General features: G+C 43.7%; 1 protein-coding gene across 1 annotated transcript in view; it reads right to left on the minus strand.

Moving 5' to 3' along the window:
* Positions 1-23,909, minus strand: part of LOC309552209 (NADPH oxidase 5-like) — a 79,089-nt gene that overhangs the window by 17,119 nt on the left and 38,061 nt on the right. Inside the window, exons 7-13 of the mRNA XM_082253045.1 lie at positions 20,157-20,332; positions 16,379-16,561; positions 13,461-13,593; positions 13,218-13,357; positions 8,440-8,586; positions 4,393-4,437; positions 945-1,069 (exon numbers count right to left, since the gene is read on the minus strand). Coding sequence (XP_082109171.1) covers positions 945-1,069; positions 4,393-4,437; positions 8,440-8,586; positions 13,218-13,357; positions 13,461-13,593; positions 16,379-16,561; positions 20,157-20,332 — 949 coding nt within the window. The remainder of the gene's footprint in view (positions 1-944; positions 1,070-4,392; positions 4,438-8,439; positions 8,587-13,217; positions 13,358-13,460; positions 13,594-16,378; positions 16,562-20,156; positions 20,333-23,909) is intronic.

The raw sequence follows: 23,909 nt of genomic DNA on the forward strand, positions 1-23,909 counted from the left end.
ACACTTTGATCGCCCCTGGGTTAACCCCTTCCCTGCCAGTGTCATTATTACAGTAACAGTGCATATTTTTAGCACTGATTACTGTAGTAATGTCACTGGTCCCCCCAAAAGTATCAAAAATGTCAGTTCGGAGTCCAATCTGTCCGCCGCAATGTCGCAGTCCCGCTAAAAAATCTCAGATCACCGCCATTACTAGTAAAAAATAAATAAATAAATAAATAAAAAATTACATAAATCTTTCCCGTAGTTGGTAGACGCGATAACTTTTGCGCAAACCAATCAAAATACGCTTATTGCGATTTTTTTTTTTTACCAAAAATATGTAGCGGAATACAAATTGGCCTAAAAGGATGAAAAATTTAGATTTTTACATTTTTTTCCTTTTTTGGGAACGTTATATAGCAGAAAGTGAAAAATATTGTTTTTTTTTTTCAGAATTAAAATTAAAAATGGCACAGATGATCAAATACCGCAAAAAGAAAGCTCTATTTGTGGGAAAAAAAGGACATCAATTTTATTTGGGCACAGCGTCGCACGACTGCGCAATTGTCAGTTAAAGTAACGCAGTGCCGAATCGCCTGGTCATTAAAGCTAGATACACACTATACAACTTTTGTTGATCAATTTCCTTTAGATTTACCTTCGACTATGTAGTGTGATTGCATACAAATTGAATGTTTTTACGTTACGACCTCATATTTTATGGTTTTTGTAAATCTAAAGGAAAAAATCTAAAGGGAATTGTATAGTGTGCATCCAGCTTAAGGTGGTAAATCCTTCCGGAGCTGAAGTGGTTATTTAATACACCCATAATCCAATGCTGGTTACAGAGTGTCAGAGATGATGATTGTTTTGTTTTATTGGCTGTTTATGCTTTTTATTCTGTATGAAGATATTCAGATTGGAACGTGTTGGAATTTCTCCCGGTAGCGTTCCATACAGACCTGTACATGATACTTTGCAGGATTGAAGCGAATGGTGTGATGCCAATTCCCGCTCCAATTAGCACAGCGTGGTCGGAGGTAAAGATGCGTCGATTGGGAGTTCCGAATGGCCCATCGATATAACACTGCAGACAGAGTGTGAAACAAGAAGTGATTTGTAAAGAAAAAGATACAATATTACATTTCCAGGAGATGTAAATCTGCGGTACAGAATATGTCCAATGTTAACCAGTTGCCGACTGCCCCATGCAGATTTTCTGCGGCAGGGCAGCTTGGCTGCGCATAATCACGTACATCTACGTTATTATGCGCGCGGTTTCAGCGGCGCACGCGCGCGTGCGCCAGAGCCGCGCTCCCGCTGCAATTAGACACAGCATGAGGCACACCGTCGGAGTGGCGCTTCCTCTGTGATTAGACCCCTGGGGTGGCAGACCACGGGAGGAGCGGGCTCAATCGCAGCCGGCCTCCCGCGATCTTCGGCAATACGGACAGGAGGGCCGCCTGGAATGTAAACAATGTAAAACGGCTCTCCTGTCAGGCAGGTAGGGAAAGATCGTGTGATTCAGCCAAGCTCAATCACCAATCTCTCTCTGCCTCTGTTCAATCCATCCCCCCACACAGTTAGTAAGCACAATAGGGAACACATTTAACCTCTTGATCACCCCCAGTGTTAACCCCTTCCCTGCCAGTGTCATTTATAGAGTAACAGTGCATAATATTTAGCACTGATCACTGTATTAATTAATTAATGTCACTGGTCCCCAAAAAGGGTCACTTAGGCCCCTCTCACACTTGTGCGACTTCAAATTCGCACGATTTTACCGCGACTTTGTTGCGAGTTTGACTGGGCTTGAATGCCTTTGGACTGCAAAACACATCAAAATCGTGCCAAAGTAGTGCAGGGACTACTTTGAAGTCGGGGCTACTTCAAGTCGAACAGATATGAATGGTACCAATTGGAAATAATGAAGAACGACTTGTCATGCGAATTTGCAGTCCCAAAATCGCATTACAAGTCGCACAAGTGTAAAAGGGGCTTTAGTGTTAAATTTGTATACCGCAATGTCGCAGTTCCCACTAAAAATCGCTGATTGCCGGCATTACTAATTAAAAAAAAAAAAAAATAAATAAAAAGTTCAGAAATCTATCCCGATGTTTGTAAAAGCTATAACTTTTGCGCAAGCCAATTATTATACGCTTTTTAGGGATTTTTTTTAACAAAAATATGTAGCAGAATACAAATTGGCCTAAACTGATAAAAAAAATTAGATTTTTTTCGTTTTTTTATTTATTGGGAATGTTTTATAGCAGAAAGTAGAACATATTGTATTTTTTCAAAATTGATGCTCTATTTTTGTTTATAGCACAAAAACAAAAAAACGCAAAAAAAAAAAAAAAACAATAAAAATGATATAACTCTCTCCCGTAGTTTGTAGACGCGATAACTTTTGCATAAACCAATCAAAATATACTTATTGCTATTTTTTTTTTACCAAAAATATGTAGCAGAAAACAAATTGGCCTAAAATGTTAAAAAATTTAGATTTTTAAATGTATTATTTTTTTGGGGAATGTTATATGAAACAATGTGAAAAATATTGTTTTTTTTTTTTCAGAACTGTCGCTCTTTGTTTATAGCGCAAAAAATAAAAATCGGACAGGTGATCAAATACCACCAAAAGAAAGCTTTATTTGTGGGAAAAAAGGGCATCAATTATATTTGTGTACAGCATTGCACGGCCACGCAATTTTCAGTTAAAGCAATGCAGTGCCGAAAAAATGGCCTGGTCATTAAGGGGGAAAAACCTTCCGGGGCTGAAGTGGTTAAACCATAAGCTCTAATCTGTCCCTAATCATCTGCTCTTCCTCGGCATCTCAGAAGGTACAAGAACCTCCAGTTTTGTAAAATAATAAAGCAGCTCTGGCTGCAATGCTCTATTCCTCTCCAGGGCTGTCCCTGGCAGTACCTCAACTCTGCCACAAGATGTCCCCAGTCTTTCAGACTGAATTATGCCCAGAATCAGCAGTATTGAGGTCTCCTTTACACCATAAAGTGCATTTGAGCGCCTGCAATTATTTTTTCCATTCCATCGCCGCGCGTTCAGGTCAGCCTAATAATTTAATTGAAAAATAATAGAAATATGGCAGCAGACATAAATTACACTCAGTGCTCCGGACTAGACATGGGCGATTCGTTTAGTTCCAAATTGAAATTTGGACACATTTTTTGTTCGTGAATTTAAATGAATCCAAAAAAAGAAACAAAATTTAGGATGAAATTCGAATTCCAATACTTTTTTAATTAAATTTGAATCGTTTTATAATCAAGTTGAATTTCCAGAGAGAATAAAATAGAACAGAAAACAATATAATAAAACTGAAAAGAATAGAATAAAAAAAAGAATAGAATATAATACAGTAAAAAGAATACAAAATAAAAAAAGAGAATAGAATATAAAGGGATAGAATAGAAAAGAATAGATTAAAACAGAACAAAAAAGAATAGAAAATACAAGAACAGAATAAAATAAAATAGAATAGAAAATAAAGGAATAAAATAGAATTAAAAAAAAATAGAATAGAATTAAATAGAAAGAATATAACCATCTTCTGAAATTCGAATTTCAATTGGGAAAAAAAAAATGAATTAGAATACAATAGAAAATAATAGAATAGAAAAAAAGGAATGGAATATAATAAAATAAAATATAAAGAATATAACCATTTCCCAAAATTCAAATAGAATAAATTTAAATTAGAAAAGAATAGAATAGAATAGAAAATAAAATAATAGAATAGAAAAGAATTAACAATAGAAAAGAATAGAAAGAATATAACAGTATACTGTTTTCCGAATTTTGAATAGAATACATTTGAATTAGAATAGAATAGAAAAGAATATCATACAACAGAAAAGAATAGACCAGAAAATAAAAGAATAGAATAGAAAAAAAACCAATAGATTAGAATGGAATATAATGAATATAACCATCTTCCAAAATTAAAATTTCAAATAGAATAAATTAGATTTCGAATAGAATGCTATTCTAATGCAATTAGAATGGAATTTGATTTGAATTTCAATGTAATTCTAATGGAATTCAAATCGATTTGAATTTTCAGAATTCATTTGAATTAAATTTGGGAAATTTGAATTGATTCAAATAAACGAAACAAATTCCGAAAACAAATTAAAATCATTGAACAAATTTAACAAAACGCTTTTACGTAAATGCTGAATCGAAAAGAAACAAAACAAATGTTTTTGTTCTCCACATGTGCACTCTGGATTGAGACAAATACACACTATAGAGGGATATGCTTTGTCCATATTTCATGCCTGAGGTTTACAATCAGTATAAGGGTTTCTATATCATCTATATATCGATTTGCTGTAATCTATTACTGGAATAGAATATGTTCTGATTGGAGCGTTTTGGACACTCACCTTTATATTACACAAAATGTGATTTTCGTTAACTTGAAAGGAAATCTGAAAGACAGAATAACAATTAAGATTTTTGCAGATTCAGCAACCTGTTCATAGTGCTTCTAGGCCTTAGTCAAAATATTCTGTACTGTGCAACCTCCCTCTCTTGCACCAAATGTGTGCTGTCAAGGCTAAAGAGGGCGCAGACAGGGAATGACTCTAGGAACATACTGGCTAATTCAAATCTATTTATAAGATGGACACCTTAATCTGGCAGCGGCAAAACACTGGAGCGAGAGGCGCTAGTAGATTACCTAAATACCCTCCCAGCAGCCAGTATCAGATGGAAACTGATTACTGGGGTTTTCTGGCTGCTGGGAGATGCCAGCTGGTGGGCACCGGAAATACAACCTTCCACTTTAGAAAGGACAATGACACCAGCACTCCAGGAATTAGCCAAATTAAACCCTTGCAGTGGACCAACTACCCTCCTCCTCATCCACCCCCTCACTCCAACTTCTCACCCCCATCCCCCACCATTAAGTCTAGTGGGGGTTGCAGAGGATATACTACAAAGTACTTACCTTACCCATGCTCCAGCAGGCTATGGTGCTCTCCTTCTCCTCTTCAAAGGTCTGGGCTGTTGGCTGTCTCTTTGCATCATCACACGCAATACAGGGCTAATAATCCTGCATTGTACATGAAGAAGGCAGAAGTGCGACCACGGTCAAAGCTTCTTAGGGTTCATTTACATGGGCGTCACTCTCTACCACCAAGTGATCCACAAAGGATCAGTATTGGCTTCCAGGCATTTAGGATGCAATACAGCTCCCTTCTGAATGCCCTGTATTTTCCAGCTGAAGGGGAATTTTTTTATCAGAATATGGGGTGGCAACCATGAGCCAAGGCTGCTGCTTAGCCCTACTTATGTCAGCACCTACATCATCTGCTGGTGGCACTGTGGTTCCCTGGATGGAGAGTTGTTATTCCAGTGTACACCAATGGGTGTCTCTCAGCAGCCAGCAGACCCCAGTATTCAGTTTACTGCTGATGCTGGCTGCTGGGAGGGTATTCAGATCCTCCCCTATTAGTCACTCTCGCTACAGTGTTTTGCTGCTGCCAGACTCTGTTGCCATAGATTTGATCTTGCTCCTGCCCTGTATCCTGTACTCTGCTGTCAGGACCTACAGTAAATCCACTGCTTGTGGCACTGTGGTTCCCTGGGCAGAAGGTTGTAATTACAGCGTCCACTAGTGAGTGTCTCCCAGCAGTCAGAAGACCCCAGTATTCAGTTTCCACCTGATGCTGGCTGCTGGGAGGGTATTTAGGTCCTTCCCTAGTAACCCTCGCTACAGTGTTTTGTTGTTGCCAGACGCTGTTGTTATAGATCTGATCAAGCTCCTGCCCTGTATCCTGTACTCTGCTGTCAGGACCTGGATCACCTGCTGGTGGCACTTTGGTTCCCTGGGTGCGGAGGTTTGTTATTCCATTGCCAACCAGTGGGTGTCTCTCAGCAGACCCCAACAATCAGTTTTCACCTGATGCTGGCTGCTGGGAGGGTATTTAGGTCTTCCCCTATTGGTCTCTCTCTCTGATCTTGCTCATGCCCTGTATCCTCTGCTGTCAAGACCTGGATCACCTGCTGATAGCACTGTGGTTCCCTGGGCAGAGATTTGTTACTCCAGCAACCAGCATATCCCAGTCATCAGTTTCCACCTAATGCTGGCTGCTGGGATGGTATTTAGGTCCTCCCCTATAAGTCCCTCTCACTTCAGTGTTTTGCTATAGATCTTATCTTTTGATTCACTTATTTATATGTTTATGTTTGCTACAGAGCAGCCCTGATCCTCTTCTTCTGGAATGCCCCGCCGGTGCACCAGGCCCCTCCTCTTCATTGGGTGACCCCACAGAAAGCTGCTTTCTATGCTCCCCATGCGGGCTCACTCCATTGGCACAAACAGCGGGACTCTGCCCCGCTCCCATGTCACAGCTTTTGATTGACCACAGCGGGAGCCAATGGCTGCTGTATCAATCCGTCCAATGAGGATAGCAGCAGTGGCTGGAGCCGCTGTGCTCGTGCACATAACTGGATCAGATCGGGCTCAGATAAGGTGGGGTCTGGGGGAGGGGGTGTAGCTGCAGCACAGAAGGCTTTTCACCTTAATGCATAGAAAGTATTAAGGTGAAAACCACTTTAAGCATGTCAGTGAGAACCACAATGCTCTCCCTCTGGTCAACAGAGCAGTGTCCTCAATATCCGTCCTCTGTCTTAAAAGTGGAACATAAGAGGTCTGTTAGACCCCTGATATCTCACAAAAGCCCCCCAATGAAGCTACTAAAAAACTTATAAAAAATTAAATTGTAATAAAATAAACAAAATAAAATGGTAAAAACAAAAAAATAATATAACAAAAGTAAAAAAACTACTGACACCACTGACAGACCAGGGTTGCAAAGGTCACACTTGTGACCGGGCTCTAGTGTTCCACCACCATGGGGGGCCCTAAGATGGGAGAACACGTGAAAGGGTCCCGCTGCCATTATGGGGACCATTATAAGGGGCCCCATAATGGGAATAAAGGGCTCCAGGATTAGTGGGAAGGGTCTAGAGAGAAGGGCCCCAACTTGGGGTCAGGGCACCCTTAATGGTTTCTTGCACCGGGGACCTGAAGGTTCTAGTTACACCTCTGCCTGGGGTGAAGGGTTATCTGCTTTTACTGGTGCAAGCCTGGTTGGCTCTGGAGTGGGTAGTTGTAGAGGAAGAGAAGTCCCCTCACCTGACGATAAGAGAAAACCCCCTCATATATCATGCGTCAGGTGGCCTGGGCCCCTGTGTCTCATGGGCCTCGGTTCGTCAGTTGGGTTTCTGGGGCTTCTATCTGGAGCGCAGAAAACATAGGATTATATGAGAGCACTCCAGGCGTGAAGGGGATAATGTGTGCCGTGACCAGAAGGATATGGTGGAGAGGTCCAGGACCGAAACCGTGCACGTGCACAGTATGTGGTAGTTTGGGCGGAACACGAGCATGATGCACTGATGACCCTGTATGTAGGTGGGATCCAGCTGTGTGTGTCAACCACGGGACCCTATACAGCCAACCTGACAGGTCCCCCACCTCTGAATAAACACAGTTTACTATGCTTCAGTTATGAATGAACACAGTGAGTGATCGGTACTGATCACTAATTGAGTTCATTCAGGAAAGGAAGGGGTTTGTAAATGTCACATATTTACCGGACACTTCCCCCACTCTCCACCCTGAAGGATCCTATTGAGTGCTTGCAGCTGCCAGTGGGAAGGAGAGGAGGGAAGCCATCAGCACTGCAGAGGTAGGGGAGTTTGGGCACCAGCAGCAGGGGAAAACGTATGGTGCACAGAGAGTGTGATCAGTGTAATGGGGGGGGGGGCAACCAATCCCCTGTATGGCTCTCTCTGCAACAGCCTAAAGCCAGCTGAAAGGAGATGAGTAGAAGACAGCTTTCAGCTGCTGCAGAGAGAGCCATGCAGGGGATCAATTCCAGTAATTGCCCCTCCCCTGCTGTGCCAATCACCCTCCCTGCCCACATCCAACCCAGCCATTCAGTCCACCCTGCCTGGGTACCCTCTGCTGACCTGGGCCCTGTACAGGAGGACTGGTAGTACCCCCTCATCTACGGCCCTGTGGACAGAAGCAGAGTATCCGGCCTTACAAGTGCAAGGGGAGGCACTGCATGGGTAGATTTTGGCTAATTCCTGGAGTTCAGGTTTACATCTATGTAGTATTACACCTGAAAACTGTATACAAAGAATTTCTATTTTTCCTACATCACACCTTCTTCCCATATCTTCCTGTATCAGCGTCACTCATTGAAAAATGGGCCATGAACTGTTAGCTTAGGCTTAGGTGTACATTATACAATTATCTTGTACAATTATCCTTTAGATTTACCAAAACCATACACTATGAGGTCAAACCCAAACACTATCAATGTGTATGCAATCAGGAAGGCCCTTGTACTGCATAGTTGAAGATAAATCTAAAGGAAATTGAACCAGAAAATTGTATAATGTATGGCCAGCCTTACTTCTCGGCTCTGTGAGCTTCCTCCTCCTTCATCCACGCCGATTTGGACTTCTTCACTAAGCGGATTCTTTCGTGGTCGGTATGACGTCAGTTCAATCTGTGCATCCGCATTGCTCGCGATAACTCCGGTGGAGCTGAAAAGATGTTCCTGCAATGATAAAATAGAATCAGAAATTCATAGATGCCAGTGACGTGACGGTTGCATTGGTCTTAATTTTTCACTGTAAAGGAAACTTATAGCAATAAAAAAAAATGGTAAACTACAGTGGCGGCTGGTCATACGGGGCGCAGGAGCGCTGCCCCCCCTATCCATGCGTCCGGCCCCCTAATCTACATGCGGGGCGCCGGATGCATGGAGTTCAATGGGGCTTTTTTTTTTTTAGCCATGTGATTAGAGCCAGAGGTTCTCACAGGTTAAAAAAAAGGGTGGGCTCGGGGCGCAGAGCAGTGCACCCCGAGCCCACCCAGTTGTGTGACAATAGCAAATGAAAATTCACTATTGTCACACGGATCCTCCTCCTGGCCAATCAGGAAGCGGGTTTTGAGACCCGTTTCCCCGATTGGCCGAAAGGAGAAGCCATGCCATTGGGCATGGAGGAGGAGGGAGGAGACACAGAAGACAGGGAAGAAGCCAAAGCTGCCGACGCCTCCTGCTGCACCCAGGCAGGGTGAGTGAGTAGGGGGGGTCCTCTCTGTCCTCTCCTTTCCTGTCTCCCTGTGGTCCGGGGGGGGGGGGGTATGGTGTGCGGCCTGATGTGATCCGGGGGGGGGGGGGTATGGTGCGGTCGGTCTGCCGACCGCCCTGCCCCGTGGAGCACCAGCCGCCACTGGTGAACTAATATATGCATGTGTTGCACATAAGCTGAAAGTATGGTCAATAATTCTAATGTGTGCAGGGAGCGGACCAAGTGAAACCACAAGTGTTTTTATTGAAAAGTTTCTGCAATGACATAAAGCATGACCTTCAATCTGATAGACAGGATAGCAACTGCTATTCTGTTCCCACCAGAAACAAAGGTCTGTCTTTTTGGTTCCCCCTGCTATATTAGCAGTGTTCTATTAAAATGTACACTTGGTCATTCAGGCTTTTAACTCAATGCTGCCCTCTACTTGTGCTTTAAAAGAAATGCTATGAGTTTTACTTTATGAACAGAACTATAATCCTGAACTGCTGGAGCTGGAAATGTGATACTTATCAGTTTGTTTTTTTATGAGGTACATGATTTTTGGCATCCCCTACACATGGAAGATGCGAGAACACACTGTCAGCAAATAGCTTTACCTGTTTGAACTTATATCTTAGATCACCCCCCCCCCCCATACTTATTAGTTTGTTTTTTATGAGGAACCTCATTTTTGGCATCCCCTACACATGGAAGATGTGAGAACACACTGTCAGCAAATAGCTTTACCTGTTTGAACTGATATCTTAGATAACTCCCCCCCCCCCGCCCCCAACCACACACACACGCAATATCTCTACTTTCTAGTTGTAGAAGAGGAACTGGACCCAACACACAATGCAAAACCTTGTGCCTCAGCATCATCAAACCCAGGTATTGGCACATGCATGGCAAGGGTTGTCCTTCTGGCAATGCGGACAATAAATTAGCTGCTTCAGGAGGACTCTAGAAAATGCTGCTCTACCTGACCATATCATTAAGACTGGGTTCACACTGGATTGCGGAGCGGCTCGCAGCAGGAGGTCCGGAGCGTCCTGTTGACTGTTTCGGTCCGAATTGTTTGGCTGAATTCGGACCTGAAACAGACCAGAAAATGCACACGAATTTCCTGCAAACCGATCCGTAGCCGCCCCGGAGATGTGTGAACTGGCTTCATTGAGAGCCGGCCACACTCTCCTGTCATGTGCAGCGCTAAAAATTATGATAAATGAAAATATCATAATAAATAATACCAATAAAAAATGGTAAATAAATCACTGGGAATCTGCTCAAAAATGCCACCAGAGATGGTATATTACACCACACCTAATTGCAAAATTTTCCAAACATACCTCAGCCCAATGTTGGCGATGTGGGGCTCAAGTGGGCACGCTTCTACACATGGCATGGACATGCCTACATGTCAAAAGCTTCTGGGCTGCCGTCTTCCGATTGATTGCCAGAGTCACAGGTAACCTAATCAAAAAGAACCCGGCCCTGGCGCTTCTAAGTATAGGGAGTGAATTAATACACAGCTCTATTAGACCTATCACCATGCAGATTCTATTTGCAGCCAGAGCAGTGCTGATGAGACACTGGAAATCTGCTGAAGTCCCTGAATTAAGCGAAGCCACTAGACTTCTTCAGGAAATTCACATGTATGAACGCATGATGGCCTTAAAAGATGGTTCTACCCACAAAATAGGCCAATATTGGAAACCGTGGCGGGAGTTTCAACAAGCTACATAATTTCTGCCTTCCCAATATTGACCATCAGGGTGCGCTGTAGCCTTGTCTTTATTGTTGCTTTGTCTATATGATCACTTCATCTGCATTACTATACACTTTTTTTTTTGTTCTGATATGTAAACTACTTTCTTGAGTCATATGGGGGAAATATACTGGCTTTATTCTCCCCCTAGAGATGAATAGCATTAATGTTTATCTCATGCTTTTGTTGTTGCCCGATGTTAACCCCATGTTCTTTTGTACGAATGTTCCTATATATGACTATTCTAGCATTTGTACGTTTTGTCGTGTAACTTTTTGAAAATTCAATAAAAATTACTTGTTAAAAAAAAAAATGGTAAATAAACACAGTGATGATAAGTGAAAACATCATAAATAAATAAAAATGGTAAAAGAACACAAAATCCAGTTTTTCCAAGGTGAAAAGTGTGATCACAGTGCACGCCAAATCCCGACACCAACAGGGAATGATGTATGCACTCACCAGAATGATTGGACCATTGGGTTTTTAATTTTGGTCAGTCAGCACGCAGCGAACATTGTGATTGATGATGAATTTTTAACATGGGACTTTTTTGGGGATTTTTACTTTTTGATAAAGGATTTGTAAAACATTTGGGGGACTTTATTTCTAGGTTACATTTTTTTTTTTTTTTTTGTGAATGAGTAGAAGTACTATGTAATCCTATGCAGGAAGGGGGACCAGTATCTGGGGGTCTTCTAGATTCTGAAAAGCCCCTCCCCTCCCTGCAGACCCTCACAACCACTGTGCCAGGGTTGTGGGGAAGAAACTCTTGTCTTCATCAACATGGGGACAAGGTGCCTTGCCTAGTACTAGTTCCCCAGGGCAGTGCCTTCCCCCTGCCCCCCCCCCCTCATTTTTCTTCCCATGCTATTTTTTTTAACAACCCTTTGTCTATTAGCCCATAAAATGGGCATTTTGACAGATTTAGCTCCCATTGGTTTTAATGTGGTTCAGGTTTGGCATCCAAACTTCCGTTCAGACCGGACCCAGGGCAGTTAGGCACATTTCTAGAAATATTATTTAACCACTTGCCAACAGCCCGCTGCAGATATACTGCGGCAGGCTGGCTTGGCTGCGTGAACCGACGTATAGGTACGACGGTTAGCTGGAGGGCTCCTGGGGGTGCACACGTGCCCCACATTAGGCAGCAGTGAAGCCGATCCACGGGGCCTGGCAGCCGCGATCTCTCCCCATGGAGAGAGAACGCCGGTCTGCTGTTGTAAACACAGCAGACCGTTGTGCTTTCTGGTATGAACACAGAGCTCCTGTGATCCTTCTATTTAGGATCACAGGTCTCTGTGTTGATTCCACAAGTCCCTCCCCCTCACAGTTAGAAGACACACCCTAGGCTCACACTTAACCCTTTAATCACCCCCCGGGTTAACCCCTTCCCTGCCAGTGTCATTATTACAGTAACAGTGCATATTTTTAGCACTAATTACTGTAGTAATGTCACAGCTCCCATTAGGCAGTGGGGAAGCCGATCCATGGGGCCGGGCAACCGCGATCGCCCCCTGTGGAGGGAGAACAACGGTCTGATGTTGTAAACACAGCAGACCGTTGTTCTCACTGGAATGAACACAGAGCGCCTGTGATCCTCCTATTTCTTTCTTTATTTATTTACAGTTAGAAAACACCCCCTAGGCTCACACTTAACCCTTTAATCACCCACAGTGTTAATCCCTTCCCTGCAAGTGTCATTATTACAGTGACAGTGAATATTATTAGCACTGATTACTGTAGTAATGTCACTGGTACCCCCAAGTGTGTCAAAAATGTCAGTTAGGGGTGCGATCTGTCCGCCGCAATGTCGCAGTCCCACTAAAAATCGCAGATCGCCGCCATTACTAGTTAAAAAAAAAAAAAATACATAAATCTTTCCCCTAGTTTGTAGACGCAATAACTTTTGCACAAACAAATCAAAATACGCTTATTGGGATTTTTTTTTAACCAAAATTACGTAGCAGAATACAAATTGGCCTAAAAGGATGAAAAAAGTTTGATTTTTACATTTTTTTTATTGGGAATGTTATATAGCAGAAAGTGAAAAATATTGTGTTTTTTTTCAGAATTGTCGCTTTTTTTTGTTTATAAAAATAATCGCAGAGGTGATCAAATACCACCAAAAGAAAGCTCTGTTTGTGGGGAAAAAAGAACATCAATTTTATTTGGGTACAGCATTGCACGACTGCGCAATTGTTCGTTAAAGTAATGCAGTGCTGAATCGCAAAAAATAGCGAATCGCAAAAAATGGCCTGGTTATTAAGGGGGTAAATCCTTCCGGTCCAGAAGTGGTTAAAAGAAGACACAAAAAGTGAACGTTCAGCGTGACGTTCTCTCCACCTGGCTTTGGTAGATTCCATTCTTCGGATTCTCGGCCGCTCTCTTTTTTTCTTGTTTCCTGGCAGCCTCTGGAAGACGGAAATATTCATACAATCTGTTTGTCCACTGGCCGAGGGAGCGGATGTGTACCCAGAGAGTGTCTGCAGGGAAAAGAGTTTCATCAGAGCCCCCCAGTAGACCCGGACCTGGATTTCAGTTGTAGTTTCTAGCACTTGGGGATACGGAGTTGGGGAATTTTCTTACCTGCCTGCTCAGGGGCACTGCTGATAGTAAATGGGTGCCATTCATACTTGGCAATGGCTGGTATGTTCAGGTATATGTAATCACCGGGCTTGTATTGGAAGGATGGCGGTCTCCTAATGACAAGATGTGTCACCTTCATTTAGAGGGATGAGAAATAACGAAACACATGTAACATTTTGTATTTTCTAATAATCAATTTAAAGGAGAACTAAAATCAAAACCATTTTATTTTTCATTTTGGATAGAGTAAGGGAGGGTTGAAAAAAACTCCTCTTTTTTTTGCCATTTGTGACCCATTGGAGAGATTTCCCTTCATTTCCTGTCCCATAGCCACAGCTGGAAGCAGAATGAAATCTCTCCAAAGTGGTTGTCACCAAAACTAGTGTCCCTACTGGGAGATTTCCCCCTACTCCTGTACTGGTGACCACTCCAATATTCAAGATTTTTTTTTTTTTTACTTTCAGTGGTAGCTGTCATCTGGACAAATAGAGAGGAGTGAATCTCCCCAACCAGGACACAAATAGCAATAAAAACCCGCCAGGGGTTTTAATCTCTCTTCACTCTAGTACTGCGGTGGTTATGTGCAAAAAAGTAGCATAGTGATTGGAGGAGAGAGCACAGTGATAGAAAGATGTGCTCATCAGTCTGCTGCTTCTCTTTTGATTGTCCAGTCACAGGATTGAGGAAACTCTGCAATGTAGACACAGCACAGCCCTGAACAATGCATTTTATACATTGCACGGCCCGAAAATTTGCATTGTATACACCACACAGCCCTGAAATCTGCATTTTATACACCGCACAGCCCCCCGAACTCTGCAGTGTATACACCGCACAGCCCCCAGAACTCTGCATTGTATACACCGCACAGCCCCCAGAACTCTGCATTGTATTCCCTCCCCACCTCCATTAATGAGCCTTCTCTCCCCACCTCCATCAATGAGCCTTCCTTCCCCACCTCCATCAATGCGCCTTTCCCCGCACCTCCATGTGAGCCTCCCCCCGCCCCACCTCCATCAATGAGCCTTCCCTCCCCCACCTCCATCAATGAGTCTTCCCTCCCCCACCTCCATCAATGAGTCTTCCCTCCCCACCTCCATCAATGAGCCTTCCCTCCCCACCTCCATCAATGAGTCTTCCCTCCCCACCTCCATCAATAAGCCTTCCTTCCCCACCTCCATCAATGCGCCTTTCCCCGCACCTCCATGTGAGCCTCCCCCCGCCCCACCTCCATCAATGAGCCTTCCCTCCCCCACCTCCATCAATGAGTCTTCCCTCCCTACCTCCATCAATGAGTCTTCCCTCCCTACCTCCATCAATGAGTCTTCCCTCCCTACCTCCATCAATGAGTCTTCCCTCCCCTCCACCATTAATGAGCCTTCCCTCCCCCACCTCCATTAATGAGCCTTCCTTCCCCTACCTCCATTAATGAGCCTCCCCTTCCCACCTCCATCAATGAGCCTCCCCCTCCCCACCTCCATCAATAAGCCTTCACCCCCACCTCCATCAATGAGCCTTCCCTCCCCACCTCCATCAGTGCGCCTTTCTCCGCACCTCCATGTGAGCCTCCCCCCCCCCCCCCCCGGCCCACCTCCATCAATGAGCCTTCCCTCCCCCGCCTCCATCAATGAGTCTTCCCTCCCTACCTCCATCAATGACCCTTCTCTCCCCTCCACCATCAATGAGCCTTCCTTCCCCCGCCTCCATCAATGAGTCTTCCCTCCCTACCTTCATCAATGAGCCTTCCCTCCCCACCTCCATCAATGAGACTTCTGCCTTCCACATCCATCAATGAGCCTTCCCCTCCCCACCTCCATCAATGAGCCTTCACCCCCCACCTCCATCAATGAGCCTTAACCCCCCACCTCCATCAATGAGCCTTTCCTCCCCACCTCCATCAATAAGCCTTCCCTCCCCACCTCCATCAGTGCGCCTTTCTCCGCACCTCCATGTGAGCCTCCCCCCCCCCCGGCCCACCTCCATCAATGAGCCTTCCCTCCCTACCTCCATCAATGACCCTTCTCTCCCCTCCACCATCAATGAGCCTTCCTTCCCCCCCCCCCCCCTCCATCAATGAGCCTTCCCTCCCTACCTTCATCAATGAGCCTTCCCTCCCCACCTCCATCAATGAGACTTCTGCCTTCCACATCCATCAATGAGCCTTCCCTCCCCACTTCCATCAGTGATCTTTCACCTCCTCACCTCCATCAATTAACCTTCACCTCCATCAATGAGCCTTCTTCTCCCCTCCACCATCAATGAGCCTTCCCCCCCCCCCCCCACCTCCATTAACGAGCCTTCCCTCCCTTACCTCCATTAATTAGCCTTTCCTTCCCACCTCCATCTATGAGCCCTGCCCGCCCAGCATCCTGTCACCAGTTCCCTGGTTCTCCTTCCTTGGGCCACTTTTGGTTGGTCCTGAGCACTGAAGACCGGGAACATCCCACAAGAGGTGCAGTTTTGGAGTTGCTCCGACCCTGTCCCCTAAACATTACAATCAGTGGCGGCTGGTGCTCAAAATTTTTTTTTTTTTTTGTGAAGATGATTGGGGGGGCGGCGCCCCTGCGCCCCCTATCGGCCGGCCGCCACTGATTACAATATGCCCCTTGTCAAAGATGCTGAAATCCTTACACTTGCCCATTTTTTCTGCTTTCAACACTTCAACTTAAGGAACAGCATGTTCACTCGCCACCTAATATATCCCACCCACTTCCATGTGCCATTGTCAGGAGATAATCAGTGTTATTCACTTTACCTGTCAGTGGTCATAATGTTATGGCTGGGTGTAAATCCAGCTGTCTATATCTCTGGAATAACTAAAGAGAACCTCCTGTTTGCCTTTTTTTATTCTTAGTTTGAATCGGAACATTTACTAGGACAGAATTTCTGAAAGAATGACACATGTAGAATGAAAGCACCTTGGAGGGTAGGAGGTTCACCTCTACGATATGCAATCCACCCATACGGGATGCAGCCACTCCGAAGAGCTTCTCCAGCACAAACAGGAGTCCCGGCACCAAAAACCACTTCCAGAATTTGGGGGTGTGAAGATATAAGAGAATCCAGGACCAGATATAGGACAGATGTGTCCAGTAAAATACCTGTTGGAAGGAAGAATACTCTTTATCAGGACTGGCCCAAGACACTGTTCTGCCTGGGTCCAAAAATTAAATGCTGCCCGCCCACCCTCCCCCCCCCCCAAAAAAAATCATGCCCACCAAAAGGCCCCCACAATTTTATTTTACATCATGATATATAAAACTAAAATTAACCACTTTAAGACCAGAGGGTTTTCCTGCTTAACGTCCAGGCCACTTTTTTCAACTTGGCACTGCGCGACTTTAACTGACAATTGCGCGGTCATGCAACGCTGTACCCAAACGAAATTTACGTCCTTTTTTCCCACAAACAAAGCTTTCTTTTGGTGGTATTTGATCACCTCTGCACTTTTCATTTTTTTGTGATATTAATAAAAAAAGAGCGAAAATTTTGCAAAAAAAAATTGACATTTTCTAATTTGACAGTTAAAAAATATCCAATATATTCAATTTTTGTCATATATTTAGGCCAAAATGTATTTAGCTACAGGTCTTTGACAAAAAAATTCTCAATGAGCGTATTTTTAACCACTTTAAGACCGGAAGATTTTACCCCCTTCCTGACTAGGCCATATTTTGCGATTCGGCACTGCGTTACTTTAACTGACAATTGCGAGGTCGTGCGACACTGTACCCAAATTAAATGTATGTCCTTCCCCCCCTCACAAATAGAGCTTTCTTTTGGGGGTATTTGATCACCTGTGCGATTTTTACTTTTTGCGCTATAAACAAAAAAAGAGCGACAATTTTGAAAAAATAATATTTTTCACATTTTTTTTATATGAAATTCCCCCCAAAAATAATGTAAAGATCAACATTTTTTAATATTTCAGGCCAATTTGTTTTCTGCTACATATTTTTGGTAAAAAAAAATTGCAATAAGCGTATTTTAATTGGTTTGCGCAAAAGTTATCGCAGCTACTAACTACGGGAAATTTATGTCATTTTTATTGTTTTTTTTTTTTTAATTAGTAATGGCGGCGATCTGGTGGTGATCTGCAATTTTTTTTGCGGGACTGTGACATTGCGGCGGACAGATCGGACCCTTGACTGACATTTTTCACACTTTTGGGGGTACCAGTGACATTACTACAGTAATCAGTGCTATAAATATGCACTGTTACTGTAAAAATGACACTGGCAGGGAAGGGGTTAGCTTTTATTGGTGATCAAGGGGTTAATGTATGCCTGGTGCTTACTAACGTGTGTGGGGGGAGGGGACTGTGTGACATAGGCACAGATCGCAGGTTCAGCTATGCTGAACCCTGCAATCTGACCATGCCTGTCACATAGGAGATCCGCCCGCTTTGTTTACACAAGCGGGCGGATCTCCACACTCGATCCCCGACGATCGGGGAAGAGCGGTGGTGATCACCGCCTCTCCTCCCCTGGCCAGACACCCGCTGTGACTGAAAACAGCGGGAGCGAGCGACGATATCGAGCCACTTTGCCGCAGTACAGTCAACGTGACCGGTCGGCAAGTGGTTAATTGTGGTGATCACATTACTCCAGGTAAGATTATTCCTAGTGGGAGGAGCACATGGAGGTGGCACACTATTGGTTTTTTCCACTGAGAAGAAATTGCACGTCGAATCAAGCACTGTGTTTTTTTGATTGATTTTTTTGCTTTATATTTCCTTTGCAAGCAATCATTTGCATGGAATCTTTCGTTGTTATATGGTGATTGCACGTTTATGTTGGACAGTATTTCACTATATACAGTGCCTTGAGAAAGTGTTCGGCCCCCTTGAACTTTGCGACCTTTTGCCAGATTTCAGGCTTCAAACATAAAGATATAAAACTGTAATTTTTTGTGAAGAATCAACAAGTGGGATACAATCATGAAGTGGAACGAAATTTATTGGATATTTCAAACTTTTTTAACAAATAAAAACCGAAAAATTGGGCGTGCAAAATTATTCAGCCCCTCTTAAGTTAATACTTTGTAGCGCCACCTTTTGCTGCGATTACAGCTGTAAGTCGCTTGGGGTATGTCTCTATCAGTTTTGCACATCGAGAGACTGAAATTTTGCCCATTCCTCCTTGCAAAACAGCTCGAGCTCAGTGAGGTTGGATGGAGAGCGTTTGTGAACAGCAGTTTTCAGTTCTTTCCACAGATTCTCGATTGGATTCAGGTCTGGACTTTGACATGGCCATTCTAACGCCTGGATATGTTTATTTGTGAACCATTCCATTGTAGATTTTGCTTTATGTTTTGGATCATTGTCTTGTTGGAAGACAAATCTCCGTCCCAGTCTCAGGTCTTTTGCAGACTCCATCAGGTTTTCTTCCAGAATGGTCCTGTATTTGGCTCCATCCATCTTCCCATCAATTTTAACCATCTTCCCTGTCCCTGCTGAAGAAAAGCAGGCCCAAACCATGATGCTGCCACCACCATGTTTCACAGTGGGGATGGTGTGTTCAGGGTGATGAGCTGTGTTGCTTTTATGCCAAACAACGTTTTGCATTGTTGCCAAAAAGTTTGATTTTGGTTTCATCTGAGCAGAGCCCCTTCTTCCACATGTTTGGTGTCTCCCAGGTGGCTTGTGGAAAACTTTAAACAACACTTTTTATGGATATCTTTAAGAAATGGCTTTCTTCTGGTCACTCTTCCATAAAGGCCAGATTTGTGCAGTATACGACTGATTGTTGTCCTATGGACAGAGTCTCCCACCTCAGCTGTAGATCTCTGCAGTTCATCCAGAGTGATCATGGGCCTCTTGGCTGCATCTCTGATCAGTCTTCTCCTTGTATGAGCTGAAAGTTTAGAGGGACGGCCAGGTCTTCGTAGATTTGCAGTGGTCTGATACTCCTTCCATTTCAATATTATTGCTTGCACAGTGCTCCTTGGGATGTTTAAAGCTTGGGAAATCTTTTTGTATCCAAATCCGGCTTTAAACTTCTCCACAACAGTATCTCGGACCTGCCTGGTGTGTTCCTTGTTCTTCGTGATGCTCTCTGCGCTTTAAACGGACCTCTGAGACTATCACAGTGCAGGTGCATTTATACGGAGACTTGATTACATACAGGTGGATTCTATTTATCATCATTAGTCATTTAGGTCAACATTGGATCATTCAGAGATCCTCACTGAACTTCTGGAGAGAGTTTGCTGCACTGAAAGTAAAGGGGCTGAATAATTTTGCACGCCCAATTTTTCAGTTTTTTATTTGTTAACAAAGTTTGAAATATCCAATAAATTTCGTTCCACTTCATGATTGTGTCCCACTTGTTGTTGATTCTTCACAAAAAATTACAGTTTTATATCTTTATGTTTGAAGCCTGAAATGTGGCAAAAGGTCGCAAAGTTCAAGGGGGCCGAATACTTTCTCAAGGCACTGTATATATATATATATATATATGCACTTTTTAATATTTTAATATTATTATATTCTTAATTATACAGTCATTTTGTATCCACATAGAGCAACATTTCTTGTGTATTGATTTAGTTGGCACATGAATGGGATTGTGAACAATGCTAGCAGCTTATATTCACTATTATTTCATAGATAGTAGCTCGCAGGATCAATATATTTAAAGATATGAGTCACATGTCACTTAATTGACCAACCTCAAGAGACAAACCTTTACTAACCTCAAAGTGCCCCCCTTTCCTGACGAAGGTGCTGGAGCAGACGAGCATCAGGCAGACAAGCAGCTGCAGCAAGATTCCAGTGACGGAGGCGCTCCCATGTATCCATCCAATGCCGGGCCGCAGAGTGAGGAAATATTCCCAGAAGGTGAAGATACCCGGGTCTATGGACTTCTTTACTAGGGGAATAAATTACATGGTGAGCCCACGTCACTAACCTAATATGACAGAGCGAAATTCAGAGATGTAACTTGGTGCAGAGTTTGTAGCAATAGCCATAAAGGCCGCAGTTCCAATATCTTGTGCCTCTTACATCGACCATATTCGTATCAATACTTGGTAAAATAATTTTGTTTAATAGTCAGATTTAACTGCCTATCGCATAAATTTTTTTTTCGGCCTTCTCTTTTTCATACACAATATTATGCCTATCGACAGGACTGCCATTAGGGGGGGGGGACAGCCCATACCATACACATGTAGCGGGCCCGGGCATTCCAAGGGGCCCAGCCCCAACCAATGAGATTGAGTTGTTGCTGCTGTAGTAACTAGTCATTGCTAAAGCAGGGTGGCCACAGAACAAGCCATTGCAGCCAAAGGGATGTCTCTTTGCTGGATTGGGCTGTCTCTTTGCTGAATATATGAGGCCATCTGTTTGCTGGATTGGGATGTCTCTTTGCTGAATATATTAGGCCATCTCTTTGCTAGATTGGTCTGTCTCTTTGCCGGATTGGACTGTCTCTTTAATGGATTGGGCTGTCTCTTTGCTGAATATATGAGGCCATCTCTTTGCTGGATTGGGCTGTCTCTTTGCTGAATATATGAGACCGTCTCTTGGCTGGATTGGGCTGTCATTTTGCTGAATATATGAGGCCGTCTCTTGGCTGGATTGGGCTGTCTCTTTGCTGGATTGGGCTGTCTCTTTGCTGAATATACTGTATGAGGCCATCTGTTTGCTGGATTGGGATGTCTCTTTGCTGAATATATTAGGCCATCTCTTTGCTGGATTGGGCTGTCTCTTTTCTGGATTGGGCTGTCTCTTTGCTGGATTGGGCTGTCTCTTTGCTGAATATATGAGGCCATCTCTTTGCTGGATTGGGATGTCTCTTTGCTAAATATATGGGGATGTCTCTTTACTGGGTTGGATTCATTTTCATATATTAAGTTGTAAGAGTGTTAAAATAAAAGTGGGTGCACTGAAGGACTCGGTGGGATGGCCAGTGGGGGGATCCGGTGGGACGGCCAGGAGGCTGGCCTTGGGAATGTTGCTTGTCAGGCCCGGAGGGGCCCAAGCCTTAAGCAGTGTAAAGGTCCCCAAAATTTCTGATGGCTGCCCTGCCTACCAACTTCTCTTCCACCCTCGCCTAATTACTCCTCTGGCTCAACTTTTTTTTTTTTTTAAAGGCAATCCAGTGGCCATAATGCAGTACTTTCTTCAAAGACTTAATCAGGAAAATACTGCATTATGGCCATTAAATGGATCTAATGATTATAAGAAACATATTAGGCCAGTGTTTTTCAACCTCTTTTATCAGTCAAGGCACCCCAAATCTCTGCTTCTAGCACAAATCCCCCCTCGTAGCACAACCTCATCTCGAAGTAGCCCAAATCCCCACTCCTAACACAACCCCCCAAATCCTGTCTTCTAACACAAATCCACCCCCCCAATCCCCCTCCTAGCACAGATTCCCCCCTACAAAATCCCCCTCCTAGCACAAATCCCCCCCCCACAAAATCCCCCCTCCTAGCACAAACACCCCAGAAAATCCCACTCCCAACATGACTCCCCCATCCTCCCAAATCCTTTCTCCCATCCCTACACAGATCCCCCTAAATGACCACTCCTAGCACACTTCTCCAAACTCACCCTTTCCAACACAAATCCCCTTCCCCCACCTCACATGATACCACATCCATTCTATATTTATCTATTCTCTTTTATTCTATTCTTATTTGTTCTACTTTTTTTCTATTCTATTCTGTTTAATTCTATTCTTTTCAAAATATGAATTTCGGAAGAAGGCTATATTCTAATACTAATGCCGGCCATATGTGGTTCAAATTTCTACTCTATTTTTTATTTTCTGTTCTATTCTTTTATTTTCTATTCAATTCCATTAAAATGTATGCTATTCTATTCTGTTTTATTCTATCTATTAAAAATTCAAATTTCGGAAGGCGGCTAATACTAATACTAATGCCGGCCATACATGGTACGAATTCCAAACTAATTTTCTTTCGAAAATCGTAATTAAGAATTTTTGTTTGAATTTCGCACCATTAGTGGGGCGCAGCAACAGCCGTTTTTTGTTCGCCCATCGAATTTGAGTGATCAGGCATGTTTGAAATTTTTTGAAAAATTAAAAAATTTCCAATCAATGATGGGAGAATCGTGCGAGAAATATAATCAAAAAAGAAATTTGCATGACCTGTGACCTGGAAAGAAAAGAAGATTCCCGGCTACGATACTTATTTTCTGTAGCAACATGAGGAGAAACTGAAGGTTTGGTTGGTCGAATTTTGAAATCAATGGTGGTATGATTGAGTCACAAAATGCACTAAATTTATGATTTTTCTAAAGAAAATTAATTTGGATTTTGACCCATGTATGGCCTGCATATTACATGCAGTCTTTGAAGGAAATGAGCAATATTTAGCAAATGTTTATATTTCAAGTTGATTTTCAAATTCGATTTAGTTTTAAAATTCGAATTGCACTTGAATTTTGGCGAAAATGTAATTTCATTAGGCTCCTTTCACACGAGCAGTGCGCCCAGCGGACTCCATTTTGCTCAGCGGGGGATCTGTTATATTCTCCGTGTTGTGAGAGACACAGGACTCTGGTCTGGAACAACGGATGTTTATTCAGGACTCACTGTACAGCATTACAGGACAGCTCTGCATATCAATACATCTCTACATGTGTCTAAAGATGGCCACTCTGCCCCTTGACCCTTGTCATCACTCCTGGGTGGAGCCAGCCTTAAAGTGACAGTACATGTGAAACCCTTCAGGTATAACACCTTCCATCCATACCTAAAAAAAAAACAAAAAAACAAAAAAAAAACAACAAAACGAGAACAGGCATAAAACAGTAACTCATAATTGTCCAATACAGTCCTCCAACTCAGGAGATTTACATGGTTTCTTCCACGTCCGGATGTGAGAACAACTTCCAGGGAAGCTCCGGGGGGAAAATGGCAGCGGATCACTTTCGGCGGGCCCGTCGAAAGTCTCGTAACCGGTCTTGCATTTGAAACCGGTCAGGAGGGCGACAGTGTCGTTGAGGACGGGCACCCAGCGACTCGGGGCTGGAGGAAGCAGGGCTGGCCGGAATGGACACCGGCGGGGCCAAGAGGGGATTCCCTAGCTCAGAGGGTGAGCAGACCTCTGGACCAGGGCTGGAGGGCTCTGTTGGAGCTGAGTTCAAAAGTTCAGAGTCTCCCCAAGCATCAGTCTCAATGCCTCCTGATCCGGTAGGAGCAGATCCTTGAGACACTGGAGGTGCAGCCGATGTCAGGGATTCGGGCAGCTGAGAACGAGAACGCAATTGGTCCACATGCCTTCTGCAAATGGAACCATCTTCCAGGCAGACCCGATACATTTTGGGTCCCAAAGTCTCTGCGACGATAGCAGGAAGCCAACGAGTGTTGGAAGCGCCATAAGATCGGGCCCATACCTTTTGCTGGGCTGTAAACCGGGGAATCTCGTCGTGTTCGACCCTCTTGTCTTGGGACTGCCGTACATGTTCCTGGA

This window comes from Pelophylax lessonae (genome assembly GCF_965119305.1).
Source record: "Pelophylax lessonae genome assembly, chromosome: 4".
NCBI classification, from domain to species: Eukaryota; Metazoa; Chordata; class Amphibia; order Anura; family Ranidae; genus Pelophylax; species Pelophylax lessonae.